The sequence below is a fragment of the Hakea prostrata genome, chromosome 3 (assembly GCF_041222555.1).
Source record: "Hakea prostrata isolate BN-2017 chromosome 3, UWA_Hpros_2, whole genome shotgun sequence".
Lineage (NCBI taxonomy): Eukaryota > Viridiplantae > Streptophyta > Magnoliopsida > Proteales > Proteaceae > Hakea > Hakea prostrata.
In genome coordinates this window covers 75139749-75154687 of record NC_142602.1, presented here as the reverse complement: position 1 = coordinate 75154687, position 14939 = coordinate 75139749, and the positions used below count along the sequence as shown (strand labels likewise).

The following is a 14939-nucleotide window of genomic DNA, read 5'->3' as shown; positions in this document are numbered from 1 at the left end:
TTAGAAAACTAAACAAAAACAACAAGAAAAGATAATATCCAGCTAACGTGGAGAGAAAATTGGAGAAAAAGAGAGAGAGAGAGAGAGAGAAGTTGGAATTTTGATGTCATCCCTCGTAAGTCGACGCACTCCACGAACGGAATGTCCAGGATGGACCGCACCCAGATGTGGACTCCCCAACTGACACGACGCGAGGGCACCCCTGGACTCTTCAACGGACTTCGACTTTGCTTGGGAAACATTAATTGCGCCGAATTAGTAAGCACGATATAATTTTGACCGTCGGATTAAATTAACTATGAATTTTGGATCGAAACAACTCTCAACGCACGTGTCTTTAACGGGTATTGTGGTATGCATCACAGAAATCAATGATAATGGTATTTTCGTAATATTACCGCAAAACAGAGGGTATCTGTAACTCTCATGACCTCGGTCCCATCGACATCCGTGGGTGATGTGATCGGTAAATATAAAAACGACGAGGACCGAAGAAGAAAGTCGGAAAGTCGGGGGGGAGAGAGACACACAGAATTTCTGGTTTCTGTGGTTCGAGAGGGAGAGGGAGAGAGAGAGAGAAGAGGCAGCGGAGGAGAAGATGTTGTCGCTCAAGGGATGCAATGCGCCGGATCAGCTCCGATCCCTGACTCAATGCATATCCGTCGCTGCTCCCAAAGCATTGAGTCGCCGCGGAATCGCAGTCGTCTCCTGTTGCTCTTCCTCTTCCACCTCTCCGTCACTTTCCGCTTCAAGATTTTCTGATCTCGCTGCCGTATCGGAACTGGCGAATGGTTCTGGAGGTACAACGTCGAACCTTTCCTCTAATGGTTCGGCGAATTTGCGGGACGAACTACGGCTTGGGAGCTTGGCTGAAGATGGGCTTTCTTACAAGGAGAAATTCATCGTGCGGAGTTACGAAGTTGGAATTAACAAGACAGCTACTATGGAAGCCATTGCAAATCTCTTGCAGGTATATCAACTGTATATGCTCTGCTTTATTTATTTCAAATGTCTGCAATTCGTTTCTGGTTTAATTGGTATATTTTGTAAGTGCTTCGGTTGGGCAAATTGAGATTTTTTGGAAGCTTGGATTTATTGGGTCTAATAAATGTACTTGTTCCATTTGGTTGCTACTTAATTGTAGAGGACATCAAATTGTTGCATGAATTTTACAGTTCCATTGCGTTTCTTTCCCTCCCCCCTTAAATGAATTCAATATTCAAAAGAAAAAAGCGTTTATTGACCAATGTATCTCATTGCTTTTCTTGATTACAACTTTGGGAGTTGCTTCTGGCTTCGTCTTATATGGAACTGCTAGCTATTTGATTCGAAAGTTAGGCAATTTAAGGTTACTGTGGTTAATTGAATGCCATAGTTTTTGGAAATATGGGATACGCATGCACAATTGAATCAGTCGTTGCTAGAGGAATGCATGATGTTTAAACTTTGATGGTTTGAAATAGTTAGATATGGAGAACTTTTGATTGTGTAATTCAACTTCATAAATGATCAGCTGTTCCTGATTCTCTCCTTCACCGAATTGTTTTTCCCTTAAGAGAACGTAGGCTAATTTTGTCCCACATACGGAAGTTATCTGTGGCTGTTTTTTTTTCTTCTATATTTGGTTTAGATGGGCTATGGAGGTTCAACCAGTTACCCCATGCCTTCGTAACTAGTATGCTTGACCTCTTTCAGGCCTAATTTATTTCTTCTTTATCTATCCTATGTAGGAAGCTGCATGCAATCAGGTCCAGCAACTAGGGTACTCCACAGATGGGATGGGGACCAGCTACACCATGAGACAGTTGGATCTAATATGGGTCACTACTCGGATGCACATTGAAGTTTACAAATACCCAGCATGGTGGGTTTTTCATCTCCTGTGTTTTCAAAATGCTGAGCTTGACTTTTTGGGGATTTAGCTCTGAGGTTTCCTTTTTCTTTTGGTTTGTAAATGTGATCCTGGATAGGGGTGACATGATTGAAATTGAGACATGGTTTGAAGCCGGAAGAGTTGGGGCCAGACGTGATTGGATTGTGAAAGATGCGACTGGTAGAGTTATTGGGAGAGCCAGCAGGTAGTTTCTATATTGCCCATTGTTTTATTTCCTCATTGTGTGAATCATAAATGTAAGGTTAAAATTATACGCATTTATACTATTGAAGTGTCTCTGGCAATTTTACAGAAATCTTAAGGTATTACTAACATTACTCCAGTAAACTGTCCAGTTCTTAGCCTTAGACAGTGTTTTTACCCTTTCACCAATATAGATTGGCAAGTCAAGGATGCCCGCATGGAGTTTTCAGGACAGCTGAGCTCTCTTGAAGCTTTTCCAGTTCTCATGGGGGGATCGTACATTTTAGGGTTGTCCTTAATTGTAGCAAACACATATTGACTTCTCCTTTCTTTTGTATTACTTATTTACAAAGAGGGTTTTGTCTTTAGAATGTTCGTAAATGATGGTCTTGATCTTACTTAAGTGCGGGGTCTTGTTCTTGCAATCTCTTTTTTGGCTTGTTGGTGTTTATCATGGTTAAGAGGATTCTAATGAGAAGCAAAGAACCAAGGTCTGAGGTTCTTTTCTTAATCCTGATTTTGACCAGGCTTGAAAGGGAAAACTGCAATAAGTCACTCATTGCCTGGAAGGCTTTAGTTGCTGGTTCAATGGTTGGTTTCACTTGATTTAGTCCCTTTAAACATTGAAGATTCCTTCGATTGTGATGGACTCACCTCCAATGTGGTAGTCTGGATCTGGATCGGAGGTTTGTTTCGACTTTGTGGAGACCTTCCTTTTTGGATTGCACTACCACTTTGTGGATACCATTCATTTTGGATTGTATGAGATTTTGACAATAGTGCAATCAATGTAAGAACAGTTCAGTTTAGGGGATGGACGTTTGCCTAATGGTGAGGTTGCTCTATTGCGACATGCTGGTCATGAGTTCAAACAGGCTGCATACATAGCCCTCCCTAGACCCTATAGTGGTGGGAGCCTCCTCCAGTGGGTACATCCTTTTTACAGGATTGCTCTAATATGAGTTTTTCATTTTTCTAGAATTTGTACATGCATACCATCAGGTAGTTTCTACATTGCACATTGTTTTATTCCCTCGTTGTATGAATTAGAAAGATAAGGTTGAAAATATACAGAAACTGACTAAAGGGGCCTGTGCTATTGAAGTGTTTCTCTTGCAATTTTGCTGGAATGTTGAGTGGTAAAGTGGAAGGTATTGCTAACATTGCTCCAGTAAACTGTCCAGTTCATAGCCATTAGACAGTGTTTTACCCTTTGAACAATATCAGTTGGCAAGTCAAGGATGCCTGCTTGGAGATTTCAAGACAGTTTTTTTGAACTCTCTTGAAGTTTTTCCAGTTCCCAGGGAATCATATATCTTAGGATTGTCATTTATTTTTAGCAAAAGCATATTTACTTTTCCTTTCTTTTGTATTACCTATTTACAAAGAGGGTTTCATTTTGAGGAGTGTAGGAAAAGGGTTGTCCATAAATCATGGTCTTGATATTAGTGTAAGTGTGGGGTCTTGCTCTTGTAATTGTATTTTTTTGCTTGTTGGTGTTTATCTTTAAGAGGACTCTGATCAGAAGTGAAGAACAAAAGTTTTAAGGTTCTGGTCTCAATCCTGATTTTGACCAGGAAGGGAAGTATTTTGCGAAACTGCAAGACTTCTCTTAAAGTCTGGAAGGTTTAGTTGCTGGTTTCAGTTAATGATTTCACTTGATTTAGTCCCTTTAATTATTGAAAATTCCTTAGATTGTGACAAATTCACATCCAAAATGGTAGTTTGGATCTGCATTGTAGGTTTGTTACCACATCGTGGATACCTTTCTTTTTGGATTGCACTACTACTTTGTGGATAACTTTCATTTTGGATTGCATGAGTCTTGGACAATAATGCGATCAATGTAGGAACAGTCCAGTTCAGGGGTTGGACCTTTGCATGATGGTGAGGTTGCTCTATTGCAACATGCTGGTCATGAGTTTAAAGAAACAAACATCCTCTCCAAAAATTTGTCGGGTTTAAGGCTGCAAACATAGGCCTCCCTAGACCCTATAGTGGTGGGAGCCTCGTGCAGCGGGTACACCCTGTTTATAGGATTAGTCTAATTTGAAACTTTGAGTTAATTCATTTTTCAGGATTATTAAACAAATCTCTCTACATTTCTCATCCATCTACAGTCCAGATATTTCCTTAAGGAACCCCCAAGATCTTATGTTATCCAGATATAAGTTTTGATACCTTTCATTTTCTGCAGTAAGTGGGTGGCCATGAACCAAATCACAAGACGACTCAAGAAAATCAATGATGAGGTGCTGGAAGAAATTTTGACTTATTCTCCACGAACTCCACGGTAGGTTGATATGGTATCCTGGTCTCTAGATCTGTCATTGATTGGTAGTATGATTATTTGATGAGGTAGGATATCTATCATGGTCTGATTAGTTTTACAACTTGGACTTATGTAAGTGGCTATGCCCACATTGTACATATTATATCCTCTTCTAAATTGGATATAAGCAATTGCTTGGTGGATTGGGGGCTTCAAACAGTTGTTAGATTCATTTTTCAATTTCGCACTTGATGAGATTGGTTCAATGTCCCCCCAAATGACCCTTTTAAGTTTATTCTGTATAAATATAATTGTAATTTTTCTTGAATAAACTTTGTTCAAATGCTGGTTTCCAATAGGAGACTCTGATGATTTGGTACAAAATTGAGCTGAATCAGACTAGGTTGGGTTGGTTCTAAATTTCAAGCTTGAATGTTGATTCTGTTATTGCCCCAATATGTCATATGATATTCATTACGAATTATGTTGGAAAACTCACAAACTGGTTTCTAGGCACTTGTTGTGTCTGCTTTTTAACTCTTCAATTATGCCTTATTGGCCCCTTGCTAAGTATGAAAATCTACAGGATATCATTGAAGGTCCAAAGTGATGGTGAATGATCATAGACAAAAATTCTTGGATAGGGTTTGCTTCTACTTGATTAAAATTAGGTCTTAAAGGAAAATTTATGTACTGTGATCCAATTATCTTTGTTCTTTTTTGTTTTTGTTCTTGGGGGTTGCTGTTGTTGGTAAAGGTATCCTTTTGTCTTGATTTTGCAATCCAGGTTAGCTTTTCCAGAGGAGGATAACTGTAGCCTGAAGAAAATCCCCAAGCTTAAAGAACCTGCACAATATTCTAAACTAGGGCTTAAGGTAAAGACAATTTAACTATGACATAAAAACTTTATTTGATAGTTCTGATTGTTTATTGTAACACATGCTTCTGAAAATTTTCACTGCCGTGCAAATGTGCAGGCTAGAAGAGCTGATCTTGACATGAACCAGCACGTGAACAATGTCACCTACATCTGTTGGCTTCTTGAGGTTGGTAGAGATGCTGTTAATATACCTAGTACTTCTCTTATGCTTAAAGAAGAGCAAGATTTTCTGTTGTGTGGTTTGAACTTTTAGATAGTATTCAGTTGTAACTTAGCAATAATTTTATGGGACAATAATGCACCATTTGATTGATGGCAACCATGTGACTTTTTCGCGTTATATACCATCTGATTGTTAGGACGACTGGATTACTAGGTCCATAACTGGCCCCATTAGATGTGCATCATATGGTCTGGTGTAGAATCCGTAAAGTTATGATATGGGCTATCCTTATTTTAATCTTTCTCCTCCTTCCCTCCTCTGTAAGTCTAAATTGTTGCTCTGTTCTGTTTTCCCCTTTGTAGCTGAATATTGTCTTATACCTCTTTTTGACAGAGCTTGCCTCAGGAAATTATTGACACACATGAACTTAGAATGGTCACGCTAGACTACAAACGAGAATGCCAACATGATGACGCGATTGACTCCCTCACTAGCATGGAAGAAACAATTCCAGAGCTTAATGAGACAAATGGGTCTGCCACTGATAGGAAACATGAAGACGACTGCTCTCGGTTCTTGCATTTTGTCAGATTTTCAGGTGATGGACCGGAAGTAAATCGGGGTCGAACTGTGTGGGGAAGAAAATCAACGAGATAGAAACAATTTTCAAGTCTCTATCTTGACGAGACAGGTTAAGTGGTGCTGAGTTTTCGTTCCCCTTCTCTAGCTGATCGGGGAAGGAATAAAAATTCAGCCGCTGTGCATCTTGGCTTTTCATTTGGTTAAGTTGGGAAGTTTTGTTGGTCTTACGTTGGGATTTCCTGGTGCTATTGTTTATCAGTGCCTCTTTTTCTGCGGGTGTCTAATTTATGCATGTTGGTTTTAGCCTAGCCGTTTCCATCTTTGTATTAAGTTCGGAATTTGATTTATTCATACACGTTGAACTCTTCTATGAACTGGTAGTCTCCCTTCCCTATGTTTGTTAATGTATTATCATCATTTGAAACCAGCTCCGTATTTTTTTTCTTTTGGAATGAGGTTCATCCGGGCCAGCTTGTGCACACCACGACTACATCCTCAAGGCGCTTTTTATATAATTAATATAGGTGAGGTTTCGCCCATGGCCCCAAGGGGATTCGAATTCTGACTTCTTATGTGGAAGCGTTGGGCTTTGCCAACTGAGCCACCCCTCGGGGTTACTAGTTCCGTATTTGAACCGCTCAGGTGGGTGTAGCTCTTTATCTGTGCGACACGTAGGTCACAATCTTGAAATTGTGCATGATCCACCGTTTGCACTTGAGCATCTATTTTAGTATCTATTATGACGAAGACAAAGCAGGACAGCCTTGGTGTGGTTTACACACCATATAATGTTGGATTGAAGAAGGCTCGCTACGGAAGGAAACACTGAAAGTAAGCATCTAACCACTTGGTCGAGCAACAGGTGTGAACTGTATTCAGAGAGGAATGAAGCAAGATGGTACCTGCTGCAGATGTGGAGAAATGGAAACCACAGAACACCTATTCTTTCATTGTACGTTTGCGAGAGCAGTATGGCTAGGATCGAGCTTAGGCATCCGCTTTGAAGAAGGGTCGGATCACTCGTTGGATCAATGGGTTGCTGAATGGGGAAGATACAAGGCTGCTGACAAAATCAATTATAAATGGTTGGAAGCTCAAATTGGTTTTGTTTTGTGGTATTTGTGGCGAGCTCGCAATAGCGATCAATATGATGCAAGTAAGTGGCTTCCCTCAGATGTGATTCAGCTTGCAGCCAAGGCTGCTGAGGAGTTCTTTCAAGCACATAATTCAACTATTATTGGTCATGTTGGTACTCAAAGCAGGGATCAAGGGGTTAAGCTGTCATGGAGTCCACCGAACAGAGGTTTCATCAAAATTAACTCAGATGCAGCTCTAAGGACAAACAATAGTAGTGGGATTGGATTCATAGCAAGGGATTGGAGAGGTGACCCAATAGTGGCAACATCTATGCCACTAGTCTTCGGCCAGGCGGACGTTGGAGAAGCATTGGGGATTAAATATGGCTTATGGAGAGCTATTGAAGAGGGTTGGCTTCATGTGACTATTGAATCTGATTGCCTTGCTGTAGTGCGAATACTATCCCAACCATCGCTTCGGGTTCCGGCATACTTGATGAATGTTATATCGGATATAAGGAATTTAGCTCAAGCACCCATATCTTGTGATTTTGTTTTTATTCCAAGGAGTGCCAACACTGTGGCTCACTCTTTGGCTCAGGAGGCCCTAACGCTTGAGACTGCGTTGGATTGGCCAATTTCTACTTGCTGGCTAAAGGAGCATGTTCCTTCCCCAGTCTTTGTGTCTCAGTTTGCTTAGTATATCTTTATACCAAAAAAAAAAAAAACCACTTGGTCGAGCAGATTAAGAGTTCCACAATTTTATTGGAGCTCCGAAGAACACAAATCAACATAAAGACCAGGAGTTTTGAGGACAAGTATTCAATATCCACAAGAACGGGTTGGAACTTGGATCGGGGGTTGGGCTTTCATCCTTTTTTGTTGTGAGAATGTGAATTAGATGCTGTCAGTCCAGCTCTAATACCACAGAGTCATGGACTTCTCCCAATGCCTCCAGCAGACCTGTGCAAGCTGCAACTGCTTCTCCTTCCAGTGCCAAGGAGAACTTACCTAGCTTTGATCTTGCTAGCAGCGGCCTTCCTTTGTGGTCTTGAATAACCAAACCAATACCTCTGTTTCAACTCTTCGCTATCCACGAGGCATCCACATTGAGTTTAACATCAAGGCTGGGAAGTTGTCCATTGAGACTGGTCTAGCTCTTACAGTAGCAGTAGCCATTACCTCCTCAGGTGCAGTTGAACTCAATTTTGGAGCCAGAATTCATCATGTGCTTTCATGGCCGCTCCTATGATCTACTGAGGTGTCCATGTCTCCCTCCCCCCCCCCCAAAAAAAAAAAAAAAAAAACCCTATCCTTTCTTACTCTAGATAATATCCGAGCGACGAAGGTGCATAAGTGATGTGAATTCTTGGAATATAGAAGAACAAAGCAGGAGGGTGCTAGGAAAAAGAATTTTAGAGTTAAGAAGAAGAAGAAGAAGAAGAAGAGACGAGAGATTGGAGAAAATTCTTCTTGTCTTTCACTGAGCTGAGCTTCGTATAAGCATATAATATAGATGCTAACCGTTAGGATTATAACAATCAATCACACAATCGAATAGAAAACAAAGAAGAAGGAGACACCGATTTTACCCTGGTTCACCTCCAATGTGAGGCTACGTCTAACATTAGGTTTTTCACCATATTCTTTTTGAAAACAACTACATGCAATGTTCTGTTACAAAAGAATATATATGCGCTTAGAAACCCTAAGCCACAACTATTTATGGGTCAAACCCAAACTGCAAAGAAACTCCGAGGCCCACAGAAACATGGATCCTCTATGGGCTATGGGGGTGCTGCCCCCACACCTCCGCTGGGGTGGCCTCTCCTGATCCCCGCCTACTCACTGGAGCACGGGACCCCGTGTCCGTCAGCAACACAATGTGAAGCATGAGCCATACTCAACATTAACAAAACCATTACACCTTTGTAGTAGGATTATCATTAAATTCCCTTCCCAATTAGCACTTAGTAGCCCACACTCCTCCCCAACGCCATGTGTGATTCCCGTGCCCCTTTTCCTTATAGAGCATAATCCCTCGAGAAGGTGGGTGTGCGCACTGTTCAATAGTTGCGCAAAACCTTGTCCTCAAGGTTGAGATCTAAGGATTGTTGTTGCAATGTAGCTGTTATTTCCAGGGGGTGAATCAGTGTATTCTAAAATTCTCTCCAATATGACGCTTCATTAATTTCAAGACAAGGTTGACCAAGATAATCCTGTAGTTATCAATTACACAAGGACACACATCACAATGTGACTAGGTCAACCAAATAGTGTACCACCACTCTACAATCAAAGCACTCAAATATATGCAATGCAATAATAAACTAGAGACACAAGACACCAAATTTACGTGGTTTGGCTAATCTGCCTACATCCACGGAGTAATACTCTAAATATAGCTTCGTATTTACTCAATATTTTCCAACTAAAATCTTGATCAATACAATAATCAGAGATCATCCACTCCAATATGCACTCTTGCACCCACAAAAGTATAAGGCTAAAACCTAAAAAAACTCAACCCTAACAAGCAACTACTTGAAAGATGAAACTTCAAATGAGGGAGATTACAATAGATTACTCACATTCTTCTTCGATGTTTTCACCAAAATACGCATATGAGCTTGTTCTCCATACCAAACTTGTTTTTGGCTTCTCTTAGTTTTTCGTAATCTTCACAAGCCAAAATCCTCAAAAACCCTCCACTGTTTCACTCAAATTTGGGCTTTTATAGAAGATGAATGTTGATGTACAGGAACCGTTGGATTTAATCTTTTGGATGAGTCCAAAAGAGAATCTAATCACACAACTGTTGGATATCCACTTTAAAATGGCTGGTGAGCTCTGGGCTGTTAGATGTCTTAAGTTATATGAGGCCTTATTGTTTCAAATAAAATCTTTTTTTATTCTATCTTAAGCATATAACATATTGGATCATTTTAATCATTATACTTCGAAGTGTATCTCATATATGCATACTCCCAACCAATCAAATACCTCACGATGGAATATTTTCCGTCTTGTTCACTCGAAAACCGAACGCAGCAATCTTGGCCTTTAAAATCGGATCTTCATCCATGTCCTTTTAATAACCATTAGATTCACACTATTCAATCTTTCAAAATTACACGGTCCTCCCTGAGACATAAAAATTCTTTCAAGAAGATCCCCAGACTCTTTAAAATTATTTTTGAACCCCTGAATATAGATAACATCAAATAGAGCAAATTTGAGCAGTGTAGAATTTCATCAGATGTCTACACTGCTCAAATTTGCTTCTATGACGCACACTCTCATGATAAACATCATAACTTCCTCGGGTTTGATATCGGAATCACAATCCAAAAAATGTGTTGCAAAGAAGATTTCATGAACTATGCTTTTGCAGTTGAAAGTGAACCCATAAAAAATTACATGACTATCCAAAAATTCATCCAAGATGATCCTTGCGCAGTGACTTGTAAATCCACTATCCTAAGAATCTTCGCTTCAGCCAAATACTTAAATTTTCTCATAAGCACTCAAAACCATTGTAATAGTATTAATCAACCTCTAAAAATATAATGAATGCCCCAAAGCTTTTTATGGGACTTTCGATTCACTACAAGCCATGCACTCTTAGAACACACTGTATTTTGGTTGCTAACAATGAAAACACATGCAATCTAAACCAATGAAACAACAATAGCCTTGTTGATCGTGTCGCTAACCAATCAAAAATAAAATCCTATACTAATCTAGCAAGCAGAAAGTACGGGGGCGAACTATGGGGAACTAAAAGGCTAAGTCACTAAGATTGAATTCAATAAAACTAAATTTAAACTAAATCTACTAATTAATGCAAAAACGTTAGCTATGAATATGTAAAAATCTTTGGGATTTCGAATTCCCAATGCTTTTCCCTAACCGATATAACTCTACACTTCAAAGCAAATTAGGGATGGTCTTCCTAGATATGCCCTATCTTCGCAAGACTATCGTCCTTTGCGGAAGCTTGGCATGCTTAGTTTGCTGAGCTATAGAACATCTTTGGCCAAACTCAAACACAATCAACTAGAATATAGAGAACAATCAAATTAATGAAATAAACATGGTTCATTTACATCCCAAAGAAAAGGAACTAGCTACTCATTATCACAAAGTTCATAAGAAAAATAAAGATGAAACATAGGGAGAGAGAAGAGAGAGATTTGGTCTGCTTCTTCAGCAATGAGAGAGATGAGAGCCGCGTTCACTGTCTTCTTCCTCTTCTTTGTGGCTGGCTTCTCTTTTATGTCTCCCGCACACAATGAATCCCTTCTCTTTACCCGTCGATTTGACCTTTATTCTTTCGGAGTTTGGAAAAACTCAAAATTGGAAAGTTGTAGATATTTTCAATATCGTTCCATAGCATCTTGAATCACCGCAATCCAAGATCATACGAGAGAAATATGCCCAAAATACTGAAGGTAGGTCTGTTTACCCAATTTTCAGATTTATACCAATTTTGTTCCTTAGACCTCCACCTATTTCCAATTTGGCTAAGATCTCGCTTTTCATGATTTCTTGGGCAACAAGATTGAATGCAAGATTTAAAATCCACCAATACTAATATATTTGCCAACTTTACTCCATATTATCTCTAATAACCAAAATCACTTTATTACTGAAAAATACACAAAAATACTCAATTAGCTCTCTTTAATTAAATAAGTATGGGGAATTAAATCAAATAAGTAATGGTAAATGCATGCTTATAAAATACCTCCACACTTGAGTGTTTGCTAATCCTCGAGCAAAACGAAACAATAAATGCAATACGGGAAATAAAGAAAGAAAAAACCTAACACACTTTCGTAGGAATCACGAATGCACTTAGCATGTGCAACAAGCCTTTAAACCCCTAGGTTACCCTAATGGACGAGTTGTGTCTCATGAGTGTATGCAGAGAATATACACACAAAATTCTTAAGTGCTCTTCTAATTATTATGGCAGTAGTAAGAGTAAAAAGATAGATTCCAAGACAAAGACACTCCACTAAAGATTAAAGGGAATATAGGCACCCCCACACTTAAGCTCTTTACACCCTCTCTTGAGTCTAGCTCTAGGCAAACAATTCAATCGAGAAGTCTCCTCTTATCTTCAATCTACCAGTTCACCCTCAAATAAGACTAAACTAGGTACAAAATAATACCAAGAACTCAAGATCTAAGCAATATTGACCTTCTTAGACATTTCACCTTTATAAGCACATCAATTCATTTCTTTCTTTAATGCTCACAGTTCTAGTCCGTGCAATGTCTTGCCTCTTAAACTTTCTAGATGGCTTATGTAACGAGTATTGGGTTAGCCGCTCTCAAGCCAGATGGTCTTAAGGGACTAGGTGTAGAATACCCCTTGAACTTACTTACTCAAGCCAACTAGGCTACAGGCCAAGACTGGACCAAAGACACCCCAACTGTTTGACGCGAGGCATGATGTTGGTGACACCAAGACCTGGTTACTAAGAAGGAGATCTAACCTTTAAACTTCAGCATATTTTTTTCACACTTTACTTCAATTCACTTCACATTTAAATAGTCTAAAATCTGTCTCAACTTGTCACCATAAGCACAAGGCAATACAAGATAACTAGATGGTCAAACCTTTTAGACTACCTAGAGTTCCTATTTTTCGATTCAACCTTAGTCTCAAAATGTAAAACCCATTACTATTCTCTCAAGAGGGTGTTCATTACATCAGATGGGATTTCTAAAACACTTAAACTCTCATTTTGTATCTAAGCAAAGAATTAACACATTTATCTTACCAAAGCCAAGAAAAAAATTGGGCACTTTTTATCTTTGTGACAATGCTCTATCAACTATCAACAAGTCTTACTCGAGTTGACACCCCCCCACACTTAAATTATGCAATGACCTCAGTGCATGCAAGACATATAAAAAAAAACATGATAGAAGCAAATAGAGGAAAGAGTGTACCCGATCTTTGAAATCATGATAGAGCACGCAACAGTCAAACCTAACAACAAACAAAGAAAAGAGTTGAAAAAGAACAAGAAATGACATCTAAACAAATGGGTTGCCTCTCAAAAAGCGCTAAGTTTAGAGTCTTCAGCCAAACTTAGTGAGATGCTGCCAATGGAGGTGGAGGCTCAAATCTAAATGTGAATGGTGACTGCTCCAAAGAAGTGGAAGAGTCCAACAATGTGTTGACTTCCTCAATATTTAGGTTAGATTCCCCAAATGGCAAGTAATGTTGTAGGGGATCATCAATAAGCATGTTTAGAATATAATCAACCATTACCTCATCAATAAGGTTAATCGCAAAGCACTCTTCATCCCTATTTGACCTTAAGGATGCATTGAAGATGTTGACTCTAAGTTTCTTATTGCCAAATGATATGTCCATGATACCCGATCTACAATTGATGCTGTTGTGACTAAAATATCCACTTCCAGTTTATACCGGTCTAACCAGGTTCAACCGGATTCAGTTGATGAGATGAATGAATTTAAGGGTCCGCCCAAAGGTTAAACAAAGGCTTAATCATAGCCATCTGATCTATACTTTTCATCCAACGGTCATCGGTGATAAGAGACAATATATTAAAGCCAAAAAATAAAGCCAAGATTCTCATAAGAGGTAAGGTCATTCGAATATTCACACACTTCTCGCTTATTTTCCATTAAAGCTCTCTGAGAGTTCACTTCTGATCATCTACTAACTAGATCATCGGAGACGGGCCGATCAAGACGATCGGCTTGGTTTCTCACTGGTGTTCTATTTTTCAGGAGCGAGAGGTTGATTGACTGTAGAGCAAACCAGATCGATCCAGATCTGAGTGATTTGGTGCAAGGATTACGGTTCAAATCTACCAGGCAATTTTAGCACCAACATTTGGCGCCGTCTGTGGGAACCTGAGCAAGAAGCTATGGCTCAACTACCGGAAGAGCATGATGATTCACTGATCGTTCTTCTGCAATCTTTTTGTTCGGAGATCTTTGGCTTAGTGATCAAGTTTTTCTTCTAAGATTTGTTTCATTTTTTGGATTCTTGAACAGTTACTGTGAAGCTTTGTTGAAATCTACAATTTCTTACGATGATTCGCTAAAGAAAAAGAAGAGAAGAGACATTGTTCCTTGTCGAAAGCGGTTTTCTGAAGTTTCTAAATCTTGAGTTTAATCTTTGAATTTGTGGTTTTCTAATAAAAATCTTTTAGTTTTGTCAAGTCTTGGAGAAGCATCAGAACTTCTACGTTCTTTTTCCGATGAAGTTTCATATACTTCAAGCGAGATCTGAGTCGGTTATGTGAATTTGGAAAAGAAAGCGAGATCTTCTTCGCAGCTCTTATATCTTGGTTTTCATAAAGTGAAAATAATGATGGAGCAAGAAGCACCCTTCTATATCTTGTTTCTTGATCTCTGGTTCTAGCTTTGATCTATCTCTAGATCTTTGGTCGGCATATCAAAAGATCCCTGTTATTCTGATTGGTGTCTTGATCGGCAGTTTTTCTTTTTGTCCTGTGACCAACATTTTTTCTGGATTTGGGTCTTTACCTTCGATTTGTTGGATCTACTGCTTTGGTTCTTCAGAAACGCATCTCTTTGGCTCAATGAGGCTGAGTTTGAGGGATGCCATAAAATGCCCAGATTTGGACTACTTCTCACGGTTTCACACTTTCACTTATTCTCTTCGATATGGTGAATACTTTAAGCGAGACAGAGCACCTGCTGGAACTGATTATGATTCCACAGAACAACTAGCAAAACAAAGTCACTTCTTCAGTAGCTACTTCTTCAAGATCCCTACAGCCAACGATGATACTCTGGCCATCATCAATCTTGCTGATAAGTTTTCCATTCACTCGGATCTAAGTATCTCTGTTTTCAGATCTGAGATC

General features: G+C 39.4%; 1 protein-coding gene across 1 annotated transcript; it reads left to right on the top strand.

The window, feature by feature from the left end:
• Nucleotides 1-501: 501 nt before the first annotated feature.
• Nucleotides 502-6467, top strand: LOC149023088 (oleoyl-acyl carrier protein thioesterase 1, chloroplastic-like). Its single transcript, XM_089150938.1, has 7 exons — nt 502-970; nt 1731-1864; nt 1971-2078; nt 4275-4370; nt 5137-5224; nt 5327-5395; nt 5786-6467. The coding sequence occupies exons 1-7, from the start codon at nt 599-601 to the stop codon at nt 6047-6049; spliced, it is 1131 nt and encodes a 376-aa protein (XP_089007064.1). The 5' UTR covers nt 502-598; the 3' UTR covers nt 6050-6467.
• Nucleotides 6468-14939: the final 8472 nt, after the last annotated feature.